Below are 12,500 nucleotides of genomic sequence, written 5' to 3'. Positions count from 1 at the left end.
TGAGGAGAGACCAGACAGAATGACAACCTGAGGAGAGACCAGACAGAATGACAACCTGAGGAGAGACCAGACAGAATGACAACCTGAGGAGAGACCAGACAGAATGACAACCTGAGGAGAGACCAGACAGAATGAGAACCTGAGGAGAGACCAGACAGAATGACAACCTGAGGAGAGACCAGACAGAATGACAACCTGAGGAGAGACCAGACAGAATGAGAACCTGAGGAGAGACCAGACAGAATGAGAACCTGAGGAGAGACCAGACAGAATGACAACCTGAGGAGAGACCAGACAGAATGACAACCTGAGGAGAGACCAGACAGAATGACAACCTGAGGAGAGACCAGACAGAATGACAACCTGAGGAGAGACCAGACAGAATGACAACCTGAGGAGAGACCAGACAGAATGACAACCTGAGGAGAGACCAGACAGAATGACAACCTGAGGAGAGACCAGACAGAATGACAACCTGAGGAGAGACCAGACAGAATGAGAACCTGAGGAGAGACCAGACAGAATGAGAACCTGAGGAGAGACCAGACAGAATGACAACCTGAGGAGAGACCAGACAGAATGACAACCTGAGGAGAGACCAGACAGAATGAGAACCTGAGGAGAGACCAGACAGAATGAGAACCTGAGGAGAGACCAGACAGAATGACAACCTGAGGAGAGACCAGACAGAATGACAACCTGAGGAGAGACCAGACAGAATGACAACCTGAGGAGAGACCAGACAGAATGACAACCTGAGGAGAGACCAGACAGAATGACAACCTGAGGAGAGACCAGACAGAATGACAACCTGAGGAGAGACCAGACAGAATGACAACCTGAGGAGAGACCAGACAGAATGACAACCTGAGGAGAGACCAGACAGAATGACAACCTGAGGAGAGACCAGACAGAATGAGAACCTGAGGAGAGACCAGACAGAATGAGAACCTGAGGAGAGACCAGACAGAATGAGAACCTGAGGAGAGACCAGACAGAATGACAACCTGAGGAGAGACCAGACAGAATGACAACCTGAGGAGAGACCAGACAGAATGACAACCTGAGGAGAGACCAGACAGAATGACAACCTGAGGAGAGACCAGACAGAATGAGAACCTGAGGAGAGACCAGACAGAACGAGAACCTGAAGAGAGACCAGATGATGAAGGGGAACTGACAGAACCAGAATCTGACACCCGTTTCGGATGTATCCTGCCCTATAATGGCAGATTATCACATATTATCAGCCCATTGTAATGGGCCAGAAGAAGGTCCATGCTCTGCTGACCCAGTAGGCTGTCTTCAGCCCATTCATAAGTAATGCAATTGCACCTTCTAGTAGTCAAAGAAAAAAAGTATATATATCACCAAGGTCTGGGGTCGCCTCCCACAGAGGGGAGATAACTATTCGAGTCAAAGTATGTGTCAGAGAAGATAGCAGTCAGGAGGATGAGACTGGCCGACTACTGCTACCGACACAGAGAAGATAGCAGTCAGGAGGATGAGACTGGCCGACTACTGCCACCGACACAGAGAAGATAGCAGTCAGGAGGATGAGACTGGTAGACCACTGCTACCGACACAGAGAAGATAGCAGTCAAGAGGATGAGACTGGCCGACTACTGCCACCGACACAGAGAAGATAGCAGTCAGGAGGATGAGACTGGTAGACCACTGCTACCGACACAGAGAAGATAGCAGTCAGGAGGATGAGACTGGCCGACTACTGCCACCGACACAGAGAAGATAGCAGTCAGGAGGATGAGACTGGTAGACCACTGCTACCGACACAGAGAAGATAGCAGTCAAGAGGATGAGACTGGTAGACCACTGCTACCGACACAGAGAAGATAGCAGTCAAGAGGATGAGACTGGTAGACCACTGCTACCGACACAGAGAAGATAGCAGTCAAGAGGATGAGACTGGTAGACCACCCCTACCGACACAGAGAAGATAGCAGTCAGGAGGATGAGACTGGCCGACTACTGCCACCGACACAGAGAACTCCCGGCCAGAAAGCTTGTACTGTGGGAACCAGCACACAGACATGGATCAGGAGGACCTCAGACAGACAGACAGACAGACAGACAGACAGACAGACAGACAGACAGACAGACAGACAGACAGACAGACAGACCTGTTGCCATGGTGACGCCAGGTCCTGTAGTGGTCCATAAAGTCTATGTGGTCCAGCGTGACGTTGTAGAAGTCTGTGAACGCCACGATGCTGGGACAGCTAACACTGTTAGCTGCATCTGGAGAGGAGAGGAGAGGAGAGGAGAGGAGAGGAGAGGAGAGGAGAGGAGAGTTAATAGGTTAATGGGGACCCAATGCATTCGGGTACCCATCCAGAATCAATGGGGGAACATTTATTGTAATCAAATTATTGTCTTAGGAATGCAACACAAATCTAAAAATATTATTGAACTGAATTGAAGTCTCCCTGGTAGTCCAGTAGCCAGCCCATAGAGCCCCATTGTGAACCCGGACATTTTGAGTACCCTAAAGTTTTATGTTAGAAATGTTGAGTATGGGTCCCCAGTAGTTAGAAACTGCCGGATGCTAACTTGCATATGTTGAGCAATTTTCATAATTAGCATAATTAGATTAAAGTGCTTTTGGGGGTTATTGAGGATGCTGAATCCATTTCTGACATTTTCTAAATTCAAAACGGCCGTTTTAAACCGGAAATGGCCATATACCAACTTAAATTGGGATGATTTTGATACTTTTTTGTTGATTTTGATTATGAATTAAATTATAAATGTGGTTATTTATATGCTTTTAGATTATCTGCATTTCAAAAGCAAAATATAGACAATCCACACAAATTATTACAACAATGACTGCCACAATAGCCTATCAAAAATAGTCACTTCATCATTTGGAAAATCAACAAAAAAGTATATTTTTCATTATTATAGGTGATTATGCTAATTAAAGCTAATTATGCTAATTATGAAAATTGCCCAACATATGCAAGTTAGCATCCGGCAGTTTTTAACTGCTGGGGACCCATACTCAACATTTCTAACATAAAACTTTAGGGTACTCAAAATGTCCGGGTTCACTTTCTGGCTACTAGACTATGGTGTGAGTAATCAATAGAAAAAAAAAGTAATTTTGGGGGTGAACTACTTTTTCTTCTGTTCACCCACACCAAATGATCACCACCCTGTTTTGTTACAAATGAGTGGTTCTAAAGATGAAAGAAAAATGCAGGGCATTCAAAATGTGTCTAATTAAACAACAAACAACTTGTCGCACGCATACGGTACCAACATCACAGTAAGTCCAAATAGAAAACAAACACACTTGGCATTGACATTTATTTGGACATTTAATGTAGTATCATTTTAAACTTGAACTACAATGTTATTTTGAGTCAGTTCTAACTAAATGGCTATTATTTCGCTTTCCTCGCAACATAATCGCTAAAATATGCTAAGACCATGCTGAAGGTGCCTCGGATGAAACAAATCTACATAGGGGGCCGGTGCCCCAAGCTAAAAAAGTTTGGGAATCCCTGTGATAGAGGCTGGCAGCACCAGGCTAACGTAGTGGGACCCGGAATTTGTCCGTGTACACCGGCCATAGTAACTATGGCTCATGTACACCTATTCCTATAAGGCATACATGGGCAACTGGCGGCCCGGGGGCCACATGCGGCCCACACCTTCACTTAATGCGGCCCGCAGGCTAATACCAGAATACTGATATATTATTGATTTCATCTGTTACAATTCCAAACATGACCTGCTTTAATTCCGTCAGTCTATATTAGTAGAGTAATGACTAGTAGTATTAAAATGTATTTTCTTATGTCCAATGTATTTGAATTTGAGTTCATACATTTAACATGGGTAGCCCTATATAACTAAATGCGTTTGAAATTAAAGCAAAATGTTACATTTCAGGATTCCAATAAAAAAAAAAAAAAAAAAATCAGGATTCCAATTCAAAAGAAGCAAAAACATCCGATCTACAAGCTCAAAACGCATCGCGCTGCGATGCGTTTTGAGCTTGTAGATCTGCTATTTTTGCTTCTTTTGTATAAGATACTAGAATGACAAAGTAGGACGTAGCAATATGCAATGTGGCCCTCTGGAGTGAAGGTGGAAATATAGTGGCCCTCTGGAGTGAAGATGGAAATATAGTGGCCCTCTGGAGTGAAGGTGGAAATATAGTGGCCCTCTGGAGTGAAGGTGGAAATATAGAGGCCCTCTGGAGTGAAGGTGGAAATACAGTGGCCCTCTGGAGTGAAGGTGGAAATATAGTGGCCCTCTGGAGTGAAGGTGGAAATATATGGCCCTCTGGAGTGAAGGTGGAAATATAGTGGTCCTCTGGAGTGAAGGTGGAAATATAGTGGCCCTCTGGAGTGAAGGTGGAAATATAGTGGCCCTCTGGAGTGAAGGTGGAAATATAGTGGCCCTCTGGAGTGAAGGTGGAAATATAGTGGCCCTCACCATCATCAAAGTTGCCCACCCCTGCTATAATGGTAATAATAATATAATAGTAGGTATTCTTACTGAACAGAGCCAGCACTCTGGTAGCAGCAGGAATCCACCAGGAGCATCTGTCCAGAGGAGGAAGCTCATCTCCCTGGGCGGGAAACAGCCGAGTGGAGATGAACTGGAGTAACCTTTCTACCAGCTGCTTGAACCTCCTGGCAGGCAACCTACACACACACACACACACACACACACACAAACGCACACACACACGCACACACGCGCGCACGCACGCGCACGCACGCACGCACGCACGCACGCACGCACGCACGCACGCACGCAGCAAGTAAGTATTAAATATGTACATGTTGTGAAAATATTAAATACGATGGCGAGTATATCATTAAACCTCAGTTAAATCCAGAGGTGTCAATTGGGCGTGGCAAGGTATGGCAGCTGCCATACCTTGGCTACTGGGTTAAAACATAAAATGAACTTCTTAAAATAAATTCATCATGCCTGTTGCTAAGGTATGGCAACATGGCTGGTGTCTCTCTCTATGTGAATGTGAACTCTTACTCTTTGATCCAGTGAACCAGGATGGCTCAAAGAAGGAGAAGACACCCACCCGGAAGTTGGCACACCACGGTCCATGCGCCATGACACTTTTGGGTGGCGGAAGTGGCACCGCTAATGTTATTCACCGAAAACTTCCACCACCCAAAGTGTCATGGCGGATGGCCATGGAGCCTAAAATGACGTCGGTGTCCATTCCTTCTTTGATCTTCCTTGCAGTGAACCAGGAAGTGAATGTAAACTTTTACTCTTTGATCCAGTGAACCAGGAAGTGAATGTAAACTCTTACTTTGTGATCCAGTGAACCAGGAAGTGAACGTAAACTCTTACTTTGTGATCCAGTGAACCAGGAAGTGCTGGTCGGCCTCCGACAGCGCTGAGATCTGCCTGAGCAGGTGGGCGTAGATCACATGGGTGGAGGAGGCGGAGTACTGGGGGTTCTACACACACACACACACACACACACACACACACACACACACACACACACACACACACACACACACACACACAGAATAATTAAAATAGTTTAACACAGGGGTCTTCAACAGGGGGTCCGGGACCCCCAGGGGGTCCTCAGAGTTACTACAGGGGGTCCTCCAAATCTTTGTGTGGTAGAAATTTTTTTTTTTCCTAGTGTCCATATTCAGAGAACTTTAGCCAAATATTTGACTGATAAATGCAGTCAGAGTGGAAGTGATTTTTTTTTCAGTCACCCGAGTGTTAAAGGCACTGGCCCGGCGACATGTTCTTTTTTTTTCTTTTTTTTCTGTTATTTTCTTTTATGTCCTTAAAGGTGATCCACCATGCATTTAAAACGTATTTATGTCATATTGTTTATGTCCCAAAAACGTTTTTCTAAAGGTTTGAGGCTAAATTACCACTCCTGAATAGAGAGCCTCTCATTTTTGAATGGCTCTCAGAGCATTTTCAGCTGCAGTACCACCTTTGGTCTGAACTTATAATAACCACTTTAATGAATTCCCTGGGTCCAAATTGTATGGAAAAATAGGTTAATTTGTCTCAGTAGGTTGTTTCCTACAAAAGTTATGCTTGTTTCTATTGTTTCCATCTTGGGGTTTAGAGTCAGGATTTGTGAAAGAAAGTGTTAAAAATGAACCCCTTCAGAAAATGTTTTAGCATGGTACCTGGCAGAATGTTAAAATATACCCTTCAAGGATTAAGAAAAAACAGGTGTCAAAAAGAAATCCACCCTATGCGCGCGGACCCCCTGTCCATCTAGACTAATTGGCAATGGGTGAAGAACGGTTACAAAATCATGGGATAAATATGATTTGAGAAAGAAATGTACCATGTCAGTCTATGTGTCCAACACTGTCAGCACCAATCACTCATTTAGTACGATGATTCAAATCCAGCTCCAGAACATCTTCAGGCTAGGATCCTAAGGATTAGGATTTTATTTTATTTTATTTCTTTTACATTAGTATTTATGTTGTCATGGCTGCCAGTTCCCACCTGATGTTGTGTGGGAGTCCAGACTGTCAGTTCCCACCTGATGTTGTGTGGGAGTCCAGACTGCCAGTTCCCACCTGATGTTGTGTTGGAGTCCAGACTGTCAGTTCCCACCTGATGTTGTGTGGGAGTCCAGACTGTCAGTTCCCACCTGATGTTGTGTTGGAGTCCAGACTGTCAGTTCCCACCTGATGTTGTGTGGGAGTCCAGACTGTCAGTTCCCACCTGATGTTGTGTGGGAGTCAAGACTGCTTCAGACCAAGCTGAATAACTGCTAGCTTGCATAACGTCTTCAGACTAGGACTGAAGTGTAAGATCTGTAAGATGAGTCGTGTTCCAAAGAGGATGATACGATCTCCCAGCATGCAACAGCACATTGAACCCCCCCAACCCGGGCCTTTCCCCTTTGGCTCAACCTTCTTCCAGGAGAAGGTCTTGGAATTTAATTTCCACAGATCATTGAAGCGCTGTTTCAGATCAAAGTTGACGCCACCAAATATGTACAGCTCTCCATTGTAGACAAAGGCAGCATGACTGTAACGTTGTTCTGGAAGAATCTGTGCAGAAGCTGTGATCAGCCAACAGTTGGTCTCTGTGTCAAACACTCTGATGTTGTTGTCCAGGTGCCCAAAGCCCCCAAATACAAACATCTTTGTCCCGATGATGGTGGCAGAGTGATGTGATGAAACAGGTGGTGGAGTTCCTCTGGTGTTAATTAAAGACCAGACCATTGTGCTGGTGTGCAACTTGTAGAGGTCATTAGTGGATCCAGTCAGCTGGTTCCATCCTCCATGGATAAACATGACCTTCCCTAGAACACAGGCTGAGTGGCAGTCCCTCGCCTCTGGAACAGTTCCAGAAACCTTGGGCTTGAACCATCTGTGGGTGTCCACATCAAATGCATAAAGAACGTTGTCCAAGTCCCCAGTGATGAAAACCCATTTGTTGTCATCAACTTCTGTCGTACAATTCACCATCCCTCCCCAGATGTAGATGATATCCTCTATCAGTACAGCTGTGTGGCCGTAGCGCATGGAGGGAACCTCAAGGGAACATTCTCCTCTTCCACTGGTCACTGGAGGCAACGTCATCCAGCACAAAGTCACTGTGTTGAAGACATGAACATCAATCTGATCCTTGTTGTTGTAGGTCTTCCCGTTATAGAAGAACCCTCCAAATGAATACACCTTGTCCTCCACTGGTCCAGCAGCACGGCCAAAGAAGCTGTGTGTCTGTGGTCCTCTCTTCAGAGGCAGCGACCAGCACAGCATCTCTACCTCTCTTTGCCTTTCTATGCCCGACTCTGGTCTCTCTTCTCTCTCTGGCTTTATGTCCCAAGGTTTAAACACTTCTCTTTCTCTCTTCACGTTTGCCTGTCCGTCTCTTAACCGTGTCTCTCTCTCTCTCAAAGTATTCACGAGCTCATATAGGCTGACACAGCTCTGGTCATGACATCACTCACCACACAAACTGATGTCATACTTGTGGGACAACACTGATTTGCGCAGGTGTTTTTATTAATTCTATTCTTCTTCTTCTTCTTCTTTCTTCTTTCGTGTATCTTCGTCATATGTCCAGCTCAGTGTTGGAAAGCCACGCCCTCGTCTCTGGTCCCACCAGAGGCCGGCCTCTGAAGGAGGTCTGTATGTGACCGTGGTTTTCCCGGTGAACCTAAGCGCAATGGTGGGGGCCGATGGGCAAGGAGGGTCGCGAGCTTATGAGAAACAACTAAAATAAAACCTTAAAACCTGGCGAAAACAGTTGTGTGCTTTAGCGCAAGATAATGATAAAGGAAATCATTAACTCATTGATTGCCAAGGCCCGAGTTTCCCGAGTTATTACAGTAGTCCCAGGCTGCCACAGCCCGAGTTTCCCGAGTTGGCAGCCATTTTGAAAAAAAGAAAAAAAAAATCCTAAAATGTATTAGGCATGATCGCAATCGCGAAATTGCATGTTTAGTCCCATAACAAACACATCTTTCAAAATGGCAAAATGTTTGTTTTGTCTGACTTTGAAGGCTTCTATCTCATGAATGCCTGAACGGATTTCCAAGCGGATTTTTTTGTTTGAAAGCTGTTAAAAAGTACTACGTATTATGGTGCATCATCTAGGCATGGGATTGTATACCTGCCTCTGGGCTATGCTTATTTGAAAACTGAATAAAAAGATTTGAAAAAAGAGAAAATTGATGGAAATAGCTCTCTACGCGTGTGAACAATGAGCACTACCGCACGTGTCTAATCAAACAAAGATATTAGCTGCACTGGTCGCGGAAGAGCCAAAGTGCTCCCCTCTCCCCACACTATGCTAGCGGCTAGGCTAGCAGTTTTCATGAGAAGTTCCGGGACATAGTAGCTAAATGAGGCATTAAAAAAGAAAAAAAAAATCTATTGAATATCTTAATTACAATGAAATGAATTTGAGGGCAACAGTTGTATAATCGCAACATTACACTCTTGTGTAATATTGCTTAATTAATCAGTTAAATTCCCAGCCCTAATAACTACTACACATTAATAATCATTTTTATTAAAACAATGCTTGGATAACGGAGCCACATGTATTCAGGTTCAACGTCACTGCTTAGCTAACAGCTAACAGCTAACAGCTGTTAACGCTTCCAGTGCCAGCCCCTAGAGGGCACCAAAGAATGCCAGGGTTTGTCCCATAGGCGAGCGTATTAGCATCCGGGGACTCACGTTGCAGTGACGCGCGTGCTCACGTTCGTGCACGTCATGGAAAGGTCCCGGATGAAAATGGCTACACAATAGCTATTAGCATTTTCTCATTTTAAAGATCATTTTTCAGCGATTTTGCCGTAAATAAACCTCGCGCCGCCTCCCTAAAAACACAATCCAGAGATATGGCCCTTCAAAGATGTGGTTTTTCATTGGATTCGGCGGCGATTCGCGACGTTACACCCCCCGGGTGTAACGGGTGTACCCGGGAGGCTCCGACCACATTCTCCCATGTATCCCTGCGGTTGCACGTGACCGTTGGCAGCCAATAGCATCCTTTGGTGCCTTTACAATCTATGATGGCAACACCCATGCCAAGGACCCATATTGTGTCATTTGCGCTGCATAGAAACCAATGGCTTTGCTTTGTCCATATCTTTTATACAGTCTATGCTAAAAGCTAACAGCTTACAGCTAACAGCTAACAGCTGCTAACAGCTAACAGCTAACAGCTGCTAACAGCTAACAGCTGCTACAGTAAGTGAACACGGTCAGCGAGGTCAGTAGAATCTCACCTGTAACAGAATCAGATACGCTCTCAGGTCGTCTTTGGTCCGAGGGCTGAAAGAAAACAAACTGTCCATTAGAAATGAAATCACAAAGAAAACAAACTGTCCATTAGAAATGAAATCACAAAGAAAACAAACTGTCCATTAGAAATGAAATCACAAAGAAAACAAACTGTCCATTAGAAATGAAATCACAAAGAAAACAAACTGTCCATTAGAAATGAAATCACACAGAAAACAAACTGTCCATTAGAAATTGAAGCCCAGATGTCAGTTTAGGAAACTCAACCCTAAAGGTATGTCCTCACCGGCGAATTAGTGAAAGCGACGTGAATAAGCGAACCAAAAAGGCGAAGAATTCGCCATTCGCCCTTTTCCATACACACCAAAAAGCGACGCGAATATGCGTATAATATTCGCTTAATTCGCCTAAAAACGAGGGGGCGATATCTGCCTGCATAGCCACAGGAGACAGGAGAAGAAAGGAGAGAGAGGAGAGGAGAACGGAGACAGGGAAACAAATAAAACAATGGAAACTATATCCTCAAGTGATGATGAGACCTGGCCGTGGTTGTTAGCCTATTAAATAAGAAAAAGAACAGAAGAGACAAGTGACAACACGCGTTCTCCGTTCCCCCTCCCCTCAGCTCCGGCCGGGGGCAGAGTAGACAGGGTTGGTCAGTGTTTTATCATAGCCGGGTCGGAATGGCCGCATCACCCTCGGAATACATACGGGGCTGTCAATCATTATGTGTATTACCCGAGAGGACCCAAGAGGACCCGTACTGTGTGTGTACTTTCTGATTTTTTATGCAAACTGTAAAGCAATCAATCAATGTGTGTGTGCGCGCGCTGGCGTGCGCTATAAGGAACGAACTACTGGAGTTCTGTTTAACGTGTGTGCTGTGCTGTGTTTAGGCTGGCCTGACCTAGGATCATGGTCTGTTAGCCGTGAGGCAGCAAGATGAATGGCTGTGTAACAGTGAGATGATAATGCTGGTCTAGGATCAGTTTAACAGCAGGGGTAAAAGATATTGGTGCGTGCGTAATGCATGCGTGATGCGTAGCCTGCTGCCAGGATGATGAGAAAGCAGCCGCGACCGCGTACAAGTTAAACCATGACTTACCTCTCTGTAGTTAGAAAATAGCCTAAAAGTATTCCTTTTAATCTCTGGCTTTTGTTTCGATCTTAATATTATAGATTCCTTGGTAGCCTTCTTCTGCCTGCAGCACGGCTGCAGTGAGTTACATGAAAGAGGGTTTTAATAATGATGAAATGGTCGGGTCTCTCGGAAATAAAAGGATTTCGGTCTGTAAAAAAAGAAAGTCAGTGTAAAGTAACTAAAAGTAGCCTACATTTACTTGAGTAGCCTGTACTTGTAGGTATTTGTACTTGAGTCGAATTTCCAGTACTTTCCTTCTAATCGACTCATTTCGGATCCTATTGTAGGCTATTTAATACCCAGCGATTTATTTTAAAACATTAGTCTTTTTGCAGATATAAAGTAGCCTACAATAACAAACACATAAACCATGCTTTTACCAGTAAGACATTCGAGTAGGCTACTTTTTCCAAGCAGCCACGCAGATGAGACACGGAAAAGGAGAACGACACTGTTCCCCTCGGCCTCAATGTAACGTGAAGGTCCCTCCACCATTCTCTCTCTCTCTCTTGAAATAGGGTAGAGTGAGCTTACTTTGATACAGAGAGAGAGAGGAATTCGCCTTTGAACGTTCGCTTAATTCGACACAAGGGCGAATAAAAAACAGACGCCTTTTCGCTTTTTCGAAATTCGCGTTTGGTGTGGATGCTTCCATTGACTTTATAAGGTTTTAAACAAAAGGCGAATAATACGCTAATTCGCTATTCACCAATTCGCCCTCTATGTGTACGGACCTTAACTCATAACGGTCGCTTGCCAAGGTCTAATAGGACAACCTGGAACAACTGGTACCTTGCACTACTGAAACAAAAGTTGTACTGACTCTGACCTCTAAGTGCTTTCCCAGAGAGGGTTGCTGTGGCTCCCTTTCTTTTCTTTTCTTTTTCTTTTTTTGATTTATTTACACTGACTATACGGACACTTATTTTCTGGCCCTGCACTGTTGGGTCGTGTTGGTTGAACTCAGCGTTGCCAGACGTACGATAATTATCGTATTTGTACGATAATTTGACCCTCTGTACGATGTACGATCAATAATTCCAAAAATGCCCAAATGTACGATAATTTCGGCATATCATCAAAAAGAGCGTGAATTCACTATTTTCCCTGGCTGCTGATCTGGGATCTGGTTTGGCTTCTCAAAATAAGCCAGGAAATCAGTCAATCTGACCCTAGATCTGTACTTTTTAAAAATACTGGTTTCCAGACCAGTTTCAGGCTTTTATTTGTGTAAGCTCCAAGAAGTTGCCTGCCTCCACACAGCATATCTGATGCGTTTTTGTCACGCAGGAGTCTAAAACGAGGTTGTTTCTTACACTAAAGACGCATTTTTTGGTGAAATTACGTTTTTACGCGAGTGATTTCTCTTTTTTGGCCGTGTACGATAGTTTCATGTCAAATACGATAATTCTGAGCCTCCGGTGCGATAATTCAACATTTCCCATCTGGTAACACTGGTTGAACTGAGTACTATTGCTGTGTTGACATGGTGGCGTGATACTTGTGTTGCACTGACTAGCATTGACTGTTATGTGCACTTTTTGTTTGGCACTGCATTGGTAAGTTGCGCTTTGAGTAGCCTA

At 44.5% G+C, this 12,500-nt stretch overlaps 1 protein-coding gene across 1 annotated transcript in view; it reads right to left on the bottom strand.

Annotated features, from left to right (window-relative positions):
• hectd2 (HECT domain containing 2) overlaps nucleotides 1-12,500 on the bottom strand; it is a gene marked incomplete at both ends in the record, with an annotated part of 39,557 nt that overhangs the window by 15,710 nt on the left and 11,347 nt on the right. The window contains 4 exon segments of the mRNA XM_080740063.1: nucleotides 2,142-2,259; nucleotides 4,534-4,682; nucleotides 5,362-5,471; nucleotides 9,761-9,806. Of these exon segments, the coding sequence (XP_080596189.1) occupies nucleotides 2,142-2,259; nucleotides 4,534-4,682; nucleotides 5,362-5,471; nucleotides 9,761-9,806 (423 nt within the window).

The sequence above is a fragment of the Nannobrachium achirus genome (genome assembly GCF_963921795.1).
Source record: "Nannobrachium achirus genome assembly, chromosome: 13".
Classification (NCBI taxonomy): Eukaryota; Metazoa; Chordata; class Actinopteri; order Myctophiformes; family Myctophidae; genus Nannobrachium; species Nannobrachium achirus.
Note: the sequence above shows the minus strand (reverse complement) of the source record. Positions and strands in the feature narration are given on the sequence as shown.